The sequence below is a fragment of the Charadrius vociferus genome, unplaced genomic scaffold (genome assembly GCF_000708025.1).
Source record: "Charadrius vociferus isolate BGI_N301 unplaced genomic scaffold, ASM70802v2 scaffold308, whole genome shotgun sequence".
In the NCBI taxonomy this organism is placed as follows: Eukaryota; Metazoa; Chordata; class Aves; order Charadriiformes; family Charadriidae; genus Charadrius; species Charadrius vociferus.
The window spans coordinates 1,931,782-1,950,854 of record NW_009649929.1 but is presented as its reverse complement, the minus strand read 5'-3'; the positions used below and the strand labels follow the sequence as shown (position 1 = coordinate 1,950,854).

General features: G+C 44.8%; 1 protein-coding gene across 1 annotated transcript in view; it reads left to right on the top strand.

The window, feature by feature from the left end:
* PRKCH (protein kinase C, eta) overlaps positions 1–19,073 on the top strand; it is a gene marked incomplete at its 5' end in the record, with an annotated part of 119,233 nt that overhangs the window by 39,318 nt on the left and 60,842 nt on the right. The window contains 5 exons of the mRNA XM_009891217.1: positions 11,666–11,816; positions 12,651–12,685; positions 14,172–14,260; positions 15,935–16,064; positions 16,982–17,109. Coding sequence (XP_009889519.1) covers positions 11,666–11,816; positions 12,651–12,685; positions 14,172–14,260; positions 15,935–16,064; positions 16,982–17,109 — 533 coding nt within the window. The remainder of the gene's footprint in view (positions 1–11,665; positions 11,817–12,650; positions 12,686–14,171; positions 14,261–15,934; positions 16,065–16,981; positions 17,110–19,073) is intronic.

The following is a 19,073-nucleotide window of genomic DNA, read 5'->3' as shown; positions in this document are numbered from 1 at the left end:
CCTGGATGCTAGTGACACAGACCCTACAGAAGGCACAACAAAGTCTGGCTGATTTTCCCCCCAGATTGCTTTTACGCCCCACATTGTGCCAACGCAGCTGTTTGTGAGGTGCATGGCAAACGAGATTTGGGAACTGCTTTGGCTGGAAAATGACTATGTGGAAGGGAGTGCTGGAAGGACGATGGTGCTGTTTGAGTGGAAGAACTGCTTAAATCTGTGTAAGGGCTGTTGTGAGCATCAAACTGCAGGTTGGCTTTCATCTTGTGTTGTTTGAGCCTAAAGAAATTCCCTCCCCGTGTGTTCCTTCTCCATTGGGGGACTGGGAAAAAAGATGAAAGGAGGTACAGGTTTAGGTGTCTCTCACCAGCTGTTGGAGAAAGTGACTTTCTTTCTGCTCACCCACCTCTGCTTGTTCGTTAATTGAGAGGAGTGAGATGGGAGAGCCCATGGGGAGGCAGAGTATGTACTTATTACACCTCATGTATATTCTCATTTGTGTGAAAATTGGTTGGTGGCACTGGTGGCCATTCCAGACCTGGTGAAGCCAGCAAGGTCCTTCTCTCTATCCGTGTCCAAAGAGATCCTGAGCCAAGGCAAGCGACGCCCTCTCCATGTGGCACCCAGCATTTTTAAAGCTGCGTTTGTATGCATTCGGTACATCTGCTTTTGAAATCTCAGGAATATATCTCATAAATGGAGAAATATGTATTGCAGTGTGAAAACCCTGTTGGGGAGGAGATGGGGAAGGAGGATAGATGAGGTCTCGCTGTGTTAGCTGCATGGGAAGCTGTCAGGGACAGCTGTGTTTTCTGAACGCACTGCTTCTCCTGGCCTGCAGCCCTTGGGAAATCCCTCTGGGAAATAATAGTAATAATCTGCTGGCACGAGGAGGGGTGCGATGCGTGGCAGAGCAGTAATGGTCCGTGCCATCTGCGGAAGTGGTTGAGGAGAGGCTGAGCAATGAAGCCAAGTGCGATTGCTAGCCTGAGCGCTTAAGCACCCAGTAATTCCTTGCCGCGTTACCGAGGTGGGGACTGTCTTGATGAGAAGAGGTTCTGCCTTTTGGCAGATACCTTCATGGTAGCAAAAAGCTTGGAATACAAGAGGCTGAATTTATTTTTCTTGACAGATGCTTTGCTGCGGCAGTGTCTTGCTCAGCCCATGGTGTGTGGGAACCTGCGTGGGAGAGCGACATGGTAAACAACCTGCTTTTTAAGGCTGTTGCAATTAGAGAATTTATTAGCAAGCTACCACGTGGAAATCTCAAGAGTACCAGGGGATCGGCTGTGTAATCAAAGCTGAGTATGTGGCTGGACCACTTGGGCTGGGTCTATGCAACTGCTGGGTGACCAGTCGACCAGGACAATCCAGGTGTTGCAGGGAGGTGACTCAGGTGTTGGTCATCCTCCTGGGTGAGCACAAGGCCAGTGCATCTGCAGGGACTGGGAAAAGGGTGAGAAATTGCACGACAGCAGTAGAAGGCCCTGAGAGCAGAAAAAGGGGAGCATTTAACTTGTTCTACTTAATTAGCTTTCACAATGAGTTTGTTCCTGTCTAGATTCCAGTTGCACTTTGGGTTACAATCTGCTTTCCCACTGAAAGATGCGGTGCCCCTGGTGAGGAAGGCTTGAGGTTTTGTCCTAGGGATGGCTGCTGTGTTGAGGAATGTGGTTGCCATTTGTGGAATTGCTGCAAAACTTTAAGTCCCTCTGGATACAAGCTGCTTGATACTCCCCTTTCAGCCGGCTTTCTGTTGATCCTGGTTTCTTCGTGCATTTTGTCTCGTGTTACATAGAAACACCATTTTCTTGGTGCTCCTTCTTTGAGACAGATGTTAAGCCCATGTCTCTGGAAAAGTTGCACTGCTTAAACATAAAGGCATGAATTTTAAGCAGATTTAGCTGATTGTAAAACCTTGTGTGGACACTCCTGTTTTAATACCAAAGCGGATGATTTTAATGCTTAAGCTGGCCACGTAGCCCCAGAGAAGGATATCCCCAGAGAATCTACTTAAAAGTAGCTTTAAACTGCATCTGGTTAAAAATAGGTTTAACTTGGAGCTCGTGCTTCCCTGTGTGGGTAGGGCCTCCTAATAGCATGTTGTGATATCTACTACGGAGCCACCTACGAGCATGTGAGCTGCTGATGGTTACAACACGCTCGAGCCCTGAGGCGTTGGGAGCAGGGGAAGGTTCAGGATCTTCCTGCTGTTTCCCCAGCCTGCCAGTTCTGCTTTTCTCCAGGATTTTGCACAGGTGCTGGTAGCTTTGCCCTATAAATGCTGTCACTTAGTACTACTTCTGCTCTGTAGCCAGCGTAGTTTGAAATCTTCTAAAACTTACGGTGCAGAGGGTTTCTGGCGCATGAATTAATCGTGGAAAAGATCAAAGTTGCTTTGTTAGTTTTATTTTCCTGTTTTTAATGAATAATGTATTTAAATGGTTTCCTTCCCTAATAAATCACATCTCAACATTTTTCTCGTGAGTTTAATAGGTGGGAAGGACTAACAGGAGGTTTTACAATGGAAATTCACTTGCCTAGGCACAAGGAAATAATAATGATTATAATTGGCGAGGGGAGGAAGGAGAGGAATCGGTTCGTTAAGGCTTTAATGAGCAATGCAGTAAGAAGTACGAGGTACTAGTATCATTTGCACATCTTTAAGGAGGAAGATTGTCCCTATCTTATGATAAAATGGAGACTGCAAGCAGATGTGCCGTTCTGGTTGCAGCTGAGGAGGGGAGGTGGTTATTACTGCTCTTCTCACTGTCTGTGTAGGTCAACTTAAATTTATAATAATAGGGATTTTCTTTTTTTCTTTTTTTCTTTTTTTTTTTCCCTGTTGCCTGCTCTTACCCCAGATCAACGTGACAGGACTGGGTTATGAGCGGTTGAAGATGGAGTCGTGCTGGCAGGTCTGAGGGGAGGGATCAGTGGGTCTGGGGCATGGGTGTCTTCACCCGGCTCTGCTGCTGCTGGAAGACCATGTTTGATGACATCCAGAGGGTGTCACGTATCTGTTATCTTGCTGGGTATGACCTGACTAATTTATCTTGCTTTTCCAAACCACCTGGGTACTGTGTGCCTCCTGCTGGGTATGGGGCAGATATGAGCTGGCCTTCCAGTTACAGTGTCTGTCTGGGGCTCTGAAGGACTCCATTCAGTGCTCAGGTTTCTGCTGTCTCCCTCAAGTCCCTCCTCTAATTTAAAATGAAATCCTTCTCTCCTGGCATCTCCTCTTTGTGCAAGCTGAGACAGTTCTCGGCTATTATCACCCCAGCCTTGTCTCTCCTGTAAACAGAAATATCATGAGGTTACCATCACCAAACAAATGCAAAAACTTGCAGAGATGGAATGATAAAATGGAGCACAGATAAAACCTTTCTTGCTCTTGGCGGAGAAACAAGCACAGGGTGAAAAAAGGGGCTCACAGTGGTGTGGCTGTAAAGAGAATCACAGAATCACAGAGTTTTCAGAGTTGGAAGGGACCTCTAGAGATCATCTAGTCCATCTCCCCTGCTAAAGCAGGATTGCCTAGAGCACGTTACTCAGGACTGCATCCCGGTGGGTTTTGAAAATCTCCAGAGAAGGAGACTCCACAGCCTACCTGGGCAGCCTGTGCCAGTGCTCTGTCACCCGAACTGTGAAGAAGTTTTTCCGTGTGTTGGAACGGAACTTCCTATGTTCCAACTTGTGCCCATAAGAGGGAGAAGGGAAGAGGAAAGTGCAGGGAGGTGGCTGTGCCCTGCCAACACATCCTCCTTGGCAGCCAGCAGCTTTTCTGTGGCCTGGAAAGCACAAATGGGCAGGCACACAATGATCTTCGTTTGAGAACCTGGTCTCTTATGGCACAGGATTGCTCATGTTTGCTGAAGTCTTTTGTTATCCTCAGTATCCCATTTGTTCAGTTCATTGTTACTCACTACAGAAATGAATGGAAAGACTTTTCCATTCATATTTTTCAGCCTTGCGCAACATGCTGCAGTGCCTCACTTCATAGCTGTCAGCACCTCAAGCAGACTTCTAAAAAAAATTTCCCAGAAATAATTTGTAAAAGCAGATGTGGAGAATATTATTTCTGAGCTGCCCTGTGCGTGTCTGAAAACCTGTGTGGCAACCAGGATTAAAACTCTATGCAAAATAACCTGTATGGTATTCATAACTGTTCAGTAGACTGAAAGTGGCAGCAGAATACTTGTTTTAAGAATTTCTCGAGCTGCCACCTTCCTCCTCTCTCATGTTCTCGCAGACCTTATGCAAACGGATAAAAAGCAGCTATTCCTTCTTCAGCACCAGCACTAGGCTCTACTCTCTGCTTTGCAGCCCTCTTCCCTCCTGCGTGTGTGGACGGCTCCCCAGCAGCCACGTACTGGTCATTCTGGCTCTGCAGAGCTGTCCTGCTGTCCCTGGCACTGCTACATCCAAGTGCAAGAGATTGAGTGAAGAAAACTGACACCACCTCCCAAAAAGGTCCTGGACCTCAGTTCCACACTGGTGAGGTTAGCAGTGATGGATGGAGCAGAGCTGTAGCTGGTAAGCCTGGGAAACGTGGAGACGTGTCTTCTCAGCTTTGCTGCCTCATCTACAGGTGCCACCAGAGCTTTGGTGTCATTGTGTAATTCTAGAAATAAGCCTGTGATGGGCTTTTGTAGCAATAGCTGAGCACTGTCATGTTGACTAATACTGTTGTGTGAACTTCATTGATCCTGTTCTCACTGCTGCCATACTGAAACAGCCACCGTACTCAAATGCTGCTAATTGCTTACAAATGAGAGTGAGAGCGGAGATAAATTTGTATCCTAGACCTGGCAGAAAAACAAGGAAGATGGATCTGCCGTATTTCAGCACTTGGATGAGAAATGGAGACCTTGCTTCAAGTGCAAAGTTCTGTGTGATTCGATGCAGGGATGATTACATTTTTGCATTACCAAGACTGCGGATAATGCTGTTTCATACTAAGGAGTGGGAAAACTCTTAATTTTTTGGAGTCAGAGCACCGTTGTTCCTGTTACACTGATGGGTTGGCATCTTAAAAGATGACCTGCCCGTTAACATGGGTTTTCTGTCAAGTCCTAATAGGAGACGACCTAGTCCTGCCAGCGCTAGCTGGCTCTTTCTGTGGTCTTCATACAAAACTTTACCCAGTTTCAGAGAGGAAAACAGCAGCTGGATCAAACATAAGGCCCAGCCTGTGTTTGGTGTGCCACATGTTTGCTTTGCAATAAGCCTTCCCTGGGACTTGAACCGATCAGGTTTTGTGTGCAGACTGGCAAAAGCAGCAGAAGGACAGAAACTTTGGTGGACATGGAGTGGAAGAGAAACCCCGTCTGGTTAACACAATCTCTGTGGATTTTGCTGGCCGATTCACGCATCCAAGTGACTTTTGAGGAGAGCTGAAGAGAAAACTTTGCAGTAATTTGGAAAGGCAAGGCTATTGCTCTGCAGCGCTAATACTAGGGAAGCAGAAGAGTCAGCAATGGAAATACCACTTTGGGTTGTAGCCTTTAAATTAGATTTCCTTTTCAGAGTCAGGCTGTCAGCTGCTTCTTCAACATGGTGGTGTTTTTATAATGTTTTAATTAGTAAGGCTTCCTGTGGTTTTGACCATCCATGGGATTATGGTGATAAAACTCCTGGTTAAAAGATACCAAGCCTTTGTAAGGGATTTTTGTCATAAGATATGTGTTTTCCAGCTTGGAAAATAAACGTCTTGGTTCATCTTGGTTTAGCCTCTGTTTATATTCGGTAAATGTGAAGATGCCTGCTGCTAGGTAAATATTGAGAGAACACCTACATACTGATGGCCTGAGGGGGGGGTGTGGGTGTGTTCATTCCCCCCCATTTACTTGGTTTGTTTTCTATATTCTTTTCCTTAAACACCCACTACTAAAAACACTCACTACTACTCACCGTTAGGACATGGGCTAGATGAGCATTTAGCCTGATCTGAAATCTTTCAGTGCTGCAGTGCTTGTGAGACGCGAGGAGTCTGTCAATCTGCTGTCTTGCTTTTTACAGTCTCCTAAGTCCAGTGGTTGGTCTCTGCTCTACGCTCATGTATCACTCGGTGCAATGGGATCTTGCTTGCGGTGCTCCCAGGGGAGCATAGGATAAGGTGTGTACTGTTACCGCTACTAATAAAAAAAGCTTAATTAAGTTTTAATCTATTAGCATTATTGCTTTAAGGCTTTTTACATTGCTTTTTTGAATATCTTTATTTCTTTCAAAGAAAAATCCCATAGACGTATATGGGAGCATAGCTCTAGAAATTGTCATGTATCAGGATGTACCCAAACAACCTTTGCTATGCCAGTGTTATAGCAGTGGTTGATAGTGCGACACTGAGATTGATTTCCAATAGATGAGACCTGACAGACTTTAACTACTTGGGGCGAATAGTTACATACGCAACACTTCATTCTGCAGCTCTTCCTCATGTCTTACGGCTGTAGGTACACCACCACTGTAAGGACTTCACTGAATATTTATTCCCTCTGGAATAAAAAATGGGGAGGGAGAGAAAGGGGAGAATCTCTGGCCGGGAAGGGCAGGCTCAGGTAAGCTCAGGGGGCAGGTAGGGCAGCGTAGTGAGGCTGCTGAGTGGGTGAGCAGTGTGCTAGGGCATGCAGATGTCCTCAGATGACTTGATGGGTTATTTCTCCTTTGTCTCCACGTGCATAATTTCCACTGCCATAAACACGTGTTAGGCATGAGTGGAGAAGAGGAAAGGGGAAGAAGTTTTTTAGTATTTAACTTTGTAGTTACTTTTGCACATAGCCAGGCACAGTAAATACCCCATAGTTACAGACATCCAAATTTAACCACGGATGTGGACAACTCCCTTCACTGACCAATTACTTGCCTGTTTTTATGGCAGTATTTGGACATTTGAACCCTTCACGGTGGTTTTTGCTTTACCGGAGATGAGAGGCTTTTAAAAGTCTGGGTCTCCTAAAGTAGTCTAGATCTGCTTTGTTTTGTAAAATGCTTTCTGCATGCAGAAGGAAAATATATATTCTGTAGGAAACTGGCCAGAACGATCGAACATGAGTGGGGAAAATGTCTGTGATGACTTTACATCCCATGATGTAATCACTAAAAGTGAGAGGCATGAGGTGCTGCTGCATTGGCCGCTCTGTCCACTTGCAGACTTCAGTGCTGCGTTGATGGTTTCTGCAGGCCACCTCTCACCTGGTGGCATCGGGAGCTGCTTGACAGATGTGATGGGTGTAAGCTGAGGAACTGCCATCTTGGTGGCTAGAGAGGCTGGTTGCCAGGAGGAAGGTGGTTTTGGTAGCGATACGTGCTACCATTTCAAGATCACTTGCACTTTGTTGGAGTGTTGAACTTGCATACTCTGTGGTGTGGTGCATGGGATGGATGAGTGCCCAAGTCCTCCAGAAGAGGGATTTATTCTGTGGGATATGGTTGTATATGTTAATCCACTAGGTCACATGGTGGATGGTCTCCTGCAGCTACGCCTGGGCCTGAGGTGTGGCTGAAGTTGTGCTGCGCTCTCCCTCTCTTTTTCACTCGAAACAGCATCAGGAAATGGGAAGAGCAGTGCCCAAAGTAGCTGATTGTGTATGAAAAATAATCGGGGTCTTCCTGAAATCAGTATCCTGCTTAGTCACGCTTAGATTTGTTATAATGTAATGTGAGGTGAATGTAAGCATGGGTAAGGATCACCTGGAGGATGTGCAGCATCTGCAGAAAGTTAGCAGGGTAATGCAGCCAAGTAGTGTGGGAAAATGTGAAAACTGAGGAATGTTTTAAGTACAAATTATGCCTTTAGAAAAAAAAAAAAAGACAAAAACCTTGTGGCATATGTTTTAATAAGTGGGTCTGTATGATGGAAGTCATTATGCTGCATGAGATGTCAGTGGCTGGAGGACAGGAGATGGAGGCTAAGTGTAGCTCAGAGGAGAAGGCTCAAGGCTGGCCGTGGATGTGATCCATCAGTGCAGACAGCATGGACACTTCCTCTACCTCCCATGAAAAAGCAAGTGCCTGTCACTTTTTTTAGTCTTTCTGAACAGTTTCAAAACTGCAGTCTCCCTGAGGCCAGGCAAACCACAGGGACACGCGGGAGCATCCCACTCAGTGGCTTTGTGGGCCACCCTGAGGTGTCCCCTATTCCTGGTGCAAAGGACTGGTTTGCTGTTGGCTGTGTGTGGGCTGCTCACTGTGTGGGAGAGCACCAGGGGGCAATTACCCCATGTTGGTCCTTGAGGGGAACCGTAACGAAACCAGAAACTACATGAGCTAAATTGGGAACATATTCTCTTAAAGTTTGGTAAATGTGAGTGCATGAACTTAAAGGGCATCAGCTGCTGGGCTGCTAATGGAGCAGCTGGTGTGAAGCAAGCTGGTAACTGGATTGTTTCTTTAGGTGATTTACTTATGTGCTCACCACCCACTCACAAGAACCCTGCCCTTCCCATTCCATGCCTTTCAAGTTCTCCTGTACATGCTGAATGCCAAGACAGGATACTTTGCCAGTTGAGGTGTTTGGCCCTGATTTAGGAAAAGCATATGCTTAAAACTAGATCAAGGAGATGTTCTCTTGAATTAAAAGGTGGGCAAGTTCTATAATGCTGTAAGGAATTATTATTTTTTTTTGATTCTCACGTGAAGTTGCAGGAGGCTTGGGCTCAGTGAAGCAACTGGCTCTTGATCTTTATTTTGGGAAAGAGGGATGAACTGCTTGACCTCTTGAAGTTTTTCTCCGCCATGTTTCCTATGGTGGATAACGAGGCTATTGAAATTTTGCAATGATGATTGAACGTTTGGAAGGGATATTAAACCTCCGCACATCAGCTCTCACTTCTGGAGATCAAAATGACATCTCATGTGTGGGAAAGACGCAAATTATCTCCCAGCTGCAGGGTTCCTCCATCTTGCTGTCATGTGTTTCTGGTTGCCCGCTGACGGAGGCAGGATGCTGAACTAGATGGACCAGTGTTCTGATTCAGTCTGGCAATTAAACACATGTTAAAGTGCTTCTCTAGAAAGGCAGGCTTTTCTGCGCTAGTCTCTCGGCTCAGCTGCTTGAAGCTCTACAGTGAAGAAAGCAGGTTTCTGTTAAGTGTGTGGATGAGCCCTATCATATCCTTTTTTTTTTTGTGTATCTGTTTTAATGGGAAAATCCTAACTTTTAGCGCACACTTCCGTTTTAAAAATAAATCCAAGCTGTCTTTAAGTCAAGCCATGCTACATGTTGCAGTTAAGCCATCGGATAGGAGGTTTCCATTACTGCCTGTGGAAGGGATGCATGCACAAATGGCTGGGAGAACATGGCAGAAAAAAAACCCTTGAGCTTTATGGCTAAACCTGTGTGGCAAGAGTACCAAGAGGAATACATTGTGTGGCCCACAGCCCTTTGAAGTGGCTGGGTTAAGTACTGACAGGATGGCTTCCCTTATCTCAGCTTCTACAAAGAGGACTGGGAAATTAGCTTGTGATGTGGGACTCATACATTTCAAGCCTTGATCATGGTGACAGCTTTTTCCCTTCCCCCCCCCAGTGGTTAATCAACAAAGCTCGTTGAAAGCAGGGAAATGGTTTGCCCCCTTTTTATGGGTAAATGAAGTGGTGCGGTAACAGCTGTGTTTGGGTACTGCTGCCAATCCATCACTCCAGAATGATGAGATGGGTGGGAAGTTTACAGACCTGTCCCTTCCTGTGTCATGACATCCGTGCAGGCTTGGTAATAGCTGGCGTTTGTCTTGCATCCAGTCCGCACCCAAAACAAGGGTCCTGAGTAGGTGTGCTGGTGCACACTCTGCTCTAGCAGACTCCAGTGTATGTCCCTGAAATGCACTTGTTAGTAGGGCCTTTCCTTTGCAAAGCAACTAACCTGAAAACTGCAAATTTAATTTCTTTCTTCTGAAGCGAGTGTGCCCCAGATGAGGCTTTGATCTGGGAAGATCAGCTGAGTCTGACCTGGTCTGTGCAAGGATCCCAGAGACCAGCTGGCTGTGATTTGCAAATTCAGATGGCTGCTGCTGTATGGGAATGGCTTTCTTGATCTAGAGTTCGGTTCTGCCTTTTAAGAGTGACTTGTTTTGTGTAAATTGAACTTTGCTAGGAAATTGCTATATGGCTGAACTAAACCAGTAAAAAAAAAAAAAATAAAAATTTAAATTTTGAGAAAATTTAAATTTGAATGCCAGCAGTTCCTGGGTCCCTGCTTCCCAGAACTTTAAAATATTATCTAGGCTGTGCTGCTTTACAGCGAGACCTGGACAGGCTGGAGAGTTGGGCAGAGAGAAACCTTATGAAATTCAACAAGGGTAAGTGTAGGGTACTGCATTTGGGGAGGAATAACCCCATGCATCAGTACAGGTTGGGGGATGACCTCCTGGAGAGCAGCTCTGTGGAAAGGGACCTGGGAGTCCTGGTAGACAACAGGATGACCATGAGTCAGCAATGTGCCCTGGCGGCCAAGAAGGCAAATAGCATCCTGGGGTGCATCAGGAAAAGTGTGGCCAGCAGGTCGAGGGAGGTCATCCTCCCCCTCTACTCTGCCCTGGTGAGGCCGCATCTGGAGTACTGTGTCCAGTTCTGGGCTCCCCAGTTCAAGAAAGACAGGGATCTGCTGGAGAGGGTCCAGCAAAGGGCTACAAAGATGATTGGGGATTGGCACATCTCTCATATGAGGAAAGGCTTAGGAACTTGGGTCTCTTTAGTCTACAGAAAAGAAGATTGAGGGGGGATCTTATTAATACTTACGAATACTTAAAGGGAGAGTGCCAGGGGGATGGGAGCAGTCTTTTTTCAGTGGTGCCCAGTGATAGGACGAGGGGTAATGGGCACAAGCTTGAACATAGGAAGTGCCATCTTAACATGAGGAGGAACTTCTTTACCTTGAGGGTAGTGGAGCACTGGAACAGGCTGCCCAGAGAGGTGGTGGAGTCTCCCATTCTGGAGACATTCAAAACCCGCCTGGACGCTGTCCTGTGCAACCTGTTGTAGGTGACCCTGCTCTGGCAGGGGGGTTGGACTAGATGATCTCCAGAGGTCCCTTCCAACCCTGACCATTCTGTGATTCTGTGATCTACCTTTTGGAAAATGAGACCTTCAAAGAAAGCTGAGAGATGTACATATCAAACCACTTGCAGTCCTTGAAAAATTAGGCTGTGCCTTTTTATCCAACACAGGAAACAAAATTGCTACAAATAGTGATACAGAAGTGTAGGATGAGAATACCGGAAGTGGATAAACCCTATTCGCTGAGCAAGGCACTGCTTTGGCTCAGCAAGCGGAGCACTGGTCAGCTGGTTGCACGTAGTCATGTTTTCAGGACTTATTGCCCAAAAAGCTGTGAGTTATAACAACTCATTAACCCTGAGCTTCTGGGCTGTTTACAGCTTGTGAATTAATGGATTAGTGACATGTCTGAACATGGGAGAGGAGCGAGAGGAAGATGGAAAGAGGCAGTTATTTCTACATGAAGAATGTAATTTTGAGCTAAAGGGGCCTTTGCAATTAACTTCCTTGCCTGTCCCAGATGCTGTCCTCATTCTAGACTGTGGTCCCCTGACTTCTAAACCAGGGATGTAATTGTGGCCTTTGAAAGCATTTTATGCCATAGCAAAAACAGGAGCATGATAATGTTAATATTTTGTTGCCTTTTTTCTTTTTTTGCCTATCCCCTGCACAGGGACCCTCCAGAGAGATCGAATTTTTAAGAACCTCACTCGGAAACGCCAGCGGGCAATGCGAAGGCGAGTGCATCAGGTGAACGGGCACAAATTCATGGCTACCTACCTGCGACAGCCAACGTACTGCTCGCACTGCAAGGAGTTCATCTGGTAAGAATGGCTTGAACATGGTGGTGTGGAGATGCCTGTCCCTTTGCGTTTTGGGGACCAACATGCCACTACCGATCTTGAGTCGGTCACCCAACACTTTACCAAGGGCCACTGATGTGATTCCCCTTGGCCATCAGGTTTAGCAGGGTACACTTAAGTTGCAAACTGGAGTCTGCTGTAGAGACACCAGAGGTGATGTGTATCTTCGATGCTGAAAACAAACTGGGGTGGTGTGGGGATGAGGCAACGTTCCTCACTTGTAAGCACAGATGTTATTTCGGGGGTGGGGGGAGAGTAACCCAGGCAATCTGAAGAAAGACCCCAGGTATTAACTTGAGTGGAGCTTTGAGATTACATTGAGAAGAAACAGCTGCTTGAAAGACTAGTGAAAATGCCTGAGAGCAGAAGAGCTATCAGAGGTGTGAGGTGTGGGTTGATAGATGTGGGGGAGTAGGCAGCGCAGGGAGGAAAAACTTAGATATGTCTCAAAAGAGCATAGAGTGGGAGAGATAATAACAGGGTGTGGGCTGCTGGGATCTGTCTAATAAGTGTGGTGTGTGTTGTAATAAAGTGAGGTATTTCAGAAAGTAGAGTGAGGGGAAATATGGGGAATAACATGCATGTTGACAGCCTGCCCTGTAAGCTACGGCCCTTGTAGCACTTTGTTACACTCTCACACCCCTGTGCTGAATTGCACCACCATTGCTGGGCAGTTTTGCCCCAGAGATCGGGTCATTCTGGATCCTCTTGCATTTTGGCTCTCTCTTCAGTAAACGATCTGCAAGAGGACTGGCTTTCTGATGTTAATTTATGTTCATATTTTGTTTTGAACAGGGGCGTGTTTGGGAAGCAGGGGTACCAGTGCCAAGGTAAGGCGCTCTGCTCCCGCACAATGTGTGCGTAGGATGTGCTGTCTCAGGAGCGGTCTCCTGTGCTGCTGGGACATCCTGCGGTTATAAGCTTCTCTGAAGCCACCACTCCTCTGCCTCCCCAGCCAGCCCAAAACTGTGCGTTTGAGCAGCCATCAGGCTGACGGCTCACGTGCACACAAGAGCAACCACCTATGTTCCTGCAAACACCTGGGAGGCCAGTTGCTGTGTTCCACCGAGTTTTCCTCCTGTGTAGATCCACTGAGTTGCTGAGTACATGTAACACTTAGCTAGGCTTGAGAGAGCCAGGGTCCCTTCAGGACAGTGTTCAGCTGGTACTTGGTCACAAAGTATGCTCCTGGAATGGCCACCCTCTTCCTTTTCTCCCCCTATGTAGTTCAACAAGGTGAAACTAGGGATCTGACTTCAAAGGGCAGCTTTGTGAGCTGGCACATCACTTTTGTCTGAATACATATTTTGGCTGAACGGCTGTATTATAGATGTGTGTGATGCTTGTTTGCACTTAATTATTGTTCTTCCTTTCCCTTTTTCTATGCTAAGATTATTTATTTATTTACTTGCCTCACAGGTGAATGGTAACTCAGTACGGCCTTCTAACGCAGGCTGTTCCTTGTGCCCTATAATAGGGCACTGGTGTCCTCATATGAAAGGAAGCTACATGTAAACAAAATAGATATCCTGCATAAAAATTCTGGGTGAAAGTGAATATTATTGACAGACACTTATGAGTGCAAGCTTGAGTCAGCAACAAACAGAATCGTGTGGGACCCTGCAACACATCTGCAATGTACAGTTTCCATTACAAAAGTCTCCTTACGTAGACAGTAGCTGCGGCCCTTGGTGGTGTCTACAGCACGCGCTGGGTTGTGGAGTGGAGGAGTCCTAGTTCATTCCAGCCAAGCCAGCTTCAGACCTGGAGAGAACCCAACTCTGCTTTAGGGCTGATTAGCCTTCTTGATGCAGACTAGCTAATTAGCCCAGACACAGCATCATTCTGCTGCAGTTATCCAGCTCCCCGGATTCAAGGCACTGAGCCTTAATGACAAAGTAACCTGGGCAGGACTCAGTCGGGTATTCAGTGTAAGAGACACTATACCACTGAGATGTAGGAGTGGCTTTTGTTATCTCAGACCTGTGCATTGTTTGTGTATGTTGTGAGAAATACTCATTTTTTTATGTTCATTTGTGAAGTCACACTATTATTTCTGTGGGCATCACCCGTATTTTATATAGGTAGCTGTTTTCTAGGCTGTATGAATGATCAAGTGCAGTATTTCTGTTGCAATGGGTTGGAGATGCATCTCCAGATCTGTTATGACTTTTTGGAAGTTCCATGCCACTGATTATTTTTCACGTCTTTACTGTGTCCTGATGACACAGCTGAGCCTTAAAGAATGCAGCTGATGGGTTGATGTGTTCTGAGTCTTTCAACAGCTGTTTTCATCATGCCTCTTTTATTTCCTAGTATGCACCTGTGTTGTACACAAGCGCTGCCATCATCTAATTGTTACAGCTTGCACGTGCCAAAACAATACTAACAAGATTGATCTTAAGGTAAAGTCATGGTGATTATTTCAGGTCGTCATAATTTGTAAATCCTGAGGTTTTCTGGGTTGCTGGGGGCTGTCCTATAATAGAATTTACTCTGTGTTATCTTTATTCATAGATTTATAAAGTGAGAAAGAGTGATAGGGTCATGCCTAAAGGCCAGGCAATATCATCTGGTTGTTCTGTTAATTCCAGTAACTGCTTGGACTAGCACATATTTTGGGAAGGCATGGTGTCTTCATTGGAAGACATCAAGAAATAGCAAATCCTCTGTTTTCCATGATAACTTCCTTTCATGATTAACTGTGTTGTCATCAAAATTTGGTGCCCAGTTCTTAATGTGGATTTCTCTGGCTTTAAAATCTAACCACTGGTCTTTGTTATGCCTCTTATTTCTTTTCTGGTAATTTAAAGCGCTCATTTAGTCATGGCTCCACACCTTTACTCTATGAAATTATTCATGTTGTAATAAAGAACCCTTGCATAACTTGTGTTTCTGAAGGTTTTCTTTCTTGCTCGTTTTGGCTATATTTGACAGGAGTAACATCCCCACCTAAAACTGCCCTGTGCATTGCATGTCTCCATGTGTAGCTGGAAATTGTTAAAAACTGTTTGAGGAAAATTCAACTGAAATATTTTTAATCGGGAGGTAGCTCTGTATTGTGTGCCATGCAGAAACCTTCTTTCCAGTGCAGATAAGCAATTGCCTTTGCTCGTTATTTCTTGCCTCCAAACTGCTGAGCTAGACTTAAGAAGTCTTAAAATGACCCCTTGCCAAGCCAGATGAAAATAAGTTAACATGCCTAAGGGTAAAAGTGCAAGTTACATAGTGAATCTCCTCACCCCTCTCTTGGGATTATGAAGGGTTTATAACACATCTATGTTACTTTAAAAGAAGACGAAAGTGAGGAGGCACTGCTCACTTTAAACTCATTGTTTCAATCACATCCCTGACTCTTCTTTGTGAAGTTGTGGGTTCCCCCTCAGTCTTCCAGGATCTGCATGTTGAGAAACAAATTAGAAAGTAATGAAGAGGCTAAATGGGGGTTCATTTCTTCAGCTGATGTAACCTTTTCTAAGGTGTCTTTGAGATCTGAATGATTCACAATTGGAAAAGAACAAGATCAAAAGGGGATGAGGGCAAGTGATAAAGTGAAATGTAGGCCTGAAATGAAAGGCTGTTAATAACAAGGAGGGTGAGAAGAGGAATGAGAATTTTAGGAGGAGCTGGGAAAACTATTCTATATTACATTTAATAAAATCAACAATTTGACCTAAAGTTACGTGTTTGCGCATGGTATGCTAGTTGGTAATTTGAAAATGGGTTAGTTACAAAATGCTGTAGCTAGCATAATTTATATGTGGTACTTCAGAGTGATAGGCTTGTGATGAGGTAATCCACTTCGAATTCTAACTTGGTTTTAAGAATTTAAAATTGGCTAGGCAGCCCTCTTTAAAATCTGCTTTGTCAGGTAGTCCAGCTTGCCCAGCAAAGAAAGCAGAGCAGGCTCACAGCAGGTGAGGTTGGGCACTTAGTGTTCACTGGCAATAAACCTCAGTGAGGTGATGGATTGGGACATTTTCATAGTTTTGCGCATAAATGCCAGTATGTAAGTAAACATCAGCATATATATATATGTATTTGAATTTTAAATCTGTGCTTTTCTTTTGCCTCCTCAGGTGACTGAACAGAGGTTTGGAATCAACATTCCTCATAAGTTCAGCGTCCACAACTACAAAGTCCCGACTTTCTGTGATCACTGTGGTTCCTTGCTCTGGGGAATCATGCGACAGGGCCTACAGTGTAAAAGTGAGCAGCTTCTTACTCTTGCCTTTTCACAAAATATATGTATTTTTAGTCTCTTGATGCACTGTGTGGGCTTGATTTGTGCAACCTTCAAGAGAAAGCCAAACGATGAATATTCATCTTTGTACGAGTTAACAAAAACACTGATCTACTTTTTAATCTCAGGCTTCCAGAAGGACTCTACTTTGCACTCTCAGCACAGCTTTGTTTAACTGGCATTATTGAAAATATTCTTGGGTATCGCTGCTTCCTGCATTCATTTTTCCCTTTGCCTTGAAGGGTTTTCCTCAGTTAATGAGATAAGGCAGTGAAAAGGCATCTGAGGGGAAAAAAAGGTCGTTGCTTTAGGTTGACTACCTTGTTTGTCACACTGCTAATTGACAGCAAAGCATGTCCTGGTATTATGTTTTTGTTTCAGTGATCCAGACCGTAAAATTGTATGGGTAACAGTTTCCATTTGCCTTCATCTCCCACAAGAGGGTGTATGTGTGTCCATGAGTGAGAGCAAGAAAGACTTTAGTTTCCCATCCTTACAACTAGATATCTGGAAATGCAGGGGAAGTTTGTTGCAAATTCTGTGGCATTATAAATCCTGGTTTTACCTGCAGGCATAGCTGCAATGGTATTTATATACCTGACAAGCATGTACTTGTGAGTACCTTCAGGCAATGTGACATCCTCCTTGGAGAGTTTGGAGTACACTGCTGATTTTCAGAAGTTTATTCTCTTATGAGAGTCCTAGTTTTGTTTTTGCTGAGATCGGTGGCAAAAATCCCTTTAATTTAAAGACACCGAGTAGGTCCAGATGGGTATATTTCCTGAAGCAGAATTGCTGAATTATTTCTCAGCAATAAACTCCTCCAAGTTATTTTAATTTTTCCTTTGCTTTTACTTTCCATGCCTACCATCACCCCTGTCAGTCTGTAAAATGAATGTCCACATCCGATGCCAAGCAAATGTTGCACCAAACTGTGGGGTGAACTCAGCAGAGCTTGCTAAAACCTTGGCATGCATGGGTCTGCAACCAGGAAGCATTTCCCCAAATTCGGTGAGTCTCTCTCTTTCTTTCTTCTTCCCCCCCGCCCCTGGCCATTTAAAACATTTACAACTGAGTCTTTATAGTCCTTATAGTCAGAGACTTGGGTTATGACAGATGGTGTCGGGAAGTGGACTGCATGAGTAGGTTGTTACTCTCTGTGGCTTGTGGCAAAGACTTCACCTGGAAAATGGATGTCTTGTCTCCACCATGGTAAACCTGGATATTTTCATCTATAGATGTTGCTTTGTTGTATGCTTATGTTTCACAGTGGTGTGACTCCACTCACTCTTTTATCTGTTTGGCATGAATGAGAGGAGAATAAGACTCCTAACTAATTAGAGATCAATATAATTCATGCCATACCTTTTTTACTTTTACTGCAAGAGCAAATGCTCTGTCTGCATATGTGGCTTGTGATAGAGCAAAAGGAGAGCTCAGCAAGAAGCCTAGGTTCTCTTCCCAGCTTTGTCACTGCTTTTCTGAGTGATTTTTGGGGAAACCATTTCATTCTCCACTACAGTTTCCCTGGCTAAAATCCCTGTCAACATAACATTACCTCTGGTCTTTGCTGTCCAAGACAGGGTCCCAGTGAGATTGTTGCCAGGGTTGGGACATAAGTCTACAATTTCTGCTTGTCGGTATTTAAGGCATCCTAAAAATCCAGCTGTTGTATATCTGAGTCTATTCAGAGAGTTTAAAACACACTGTAAGTGCTTGAGTGAAAATGCCCATAAAGGGTAATGGAAATCGGAGCTGTCATTTGATAACAAGTTTTTGTCATGTCTCCTTTGCTACCAGTTTTGAAAAGTGAGTTTGCTTGAAACGTTAATAAGTCATAATAAAATGTTGGTCTATTTATTATTATTTGACCAAAAAGAACATATTAAACCCTCAAAACATACTTGCCAGACCTGGTAAATCTTGTCATACAGTTAGTCAGCTACATTGGTTGACTACCTCATACTGTATCAGCCTAGCCTGCTCATTTGGGCTGTGCTGCCCCTTTTGATTTCAGGTGGTTTGTAGCAAATGAGACTTTCTTATCTTTGCTCTTCATGCTCTCGCCATTCGGGGGGGGCAGGTATCCTGGGAGTAACAGGGAAACACAAGTCCCACACTCCCTTTTCAGGTCTGTAAAAATCAGCACTTGTTAGCATTTGTTGTTTGCATAATCTGCACATCAAAAGGAGATGAAGCCAGGAAAATGAAAGATCTGTGCTTGGTGTTTAAGGATCTCTTCTCGTTACTTGTGAGCTGAAGGCTCTAGGTGAGTGTTCAGCCTGTGCTGTAAGCTTAAATCTGTTGGGAGTTTTGCTGGATGCTGTCCTGAATGCTCTTGGTTCTTTCCCAGTGGCTGGGGTTGCCACTTCTGTGGTAGTGAGACAAGTCGTCTGTGCAGGAAGAATTTTGCGTTACACCAAAGTAGTCACAAGGTGGAGCTCAAGAAGTCCATGTGACTTTGTTTGGGCTAATAAACTGAATAAAAGTGCTCCTGGTTTATATGCATACTAGAGACCTGTGAACAGAGGGCACTGGAGGTTGACTTTATCTTCGTATACTGCAAAAACAGAAGCTCTAGAAATATGTGCTGATAGTGGTACAATTCCTGAAAATGCAGATGCCTCACTGCTGGCATGGGAGTGAACAGCCTTCCATCGAATTTACAGCAGTGGAGGAAGCCAGTAACCCAGCTGTGGGAAAGAAATATATTTTGAAGTTTGGGTCCCACTGAACTGGGCTTTGAGTAAGAGTCTTAAATCAGATAAAAACCTAAGACATTTAGAGGAAATGAGGTTGGGTTCTAGATCTCATCAGCACTTTGCATATTGCAGAAATTATGCGTCCTTGCCCTGATGTTGGATAGGAGACTTGGATTTTCACACTTATTGTCTTATTTTTCTGGGGAGTGAGAATGGAGAGAGGCAGGCTTGCCTCTTCAATCTGCTGGGCAGTGGGTTTACAACTTAAAATGC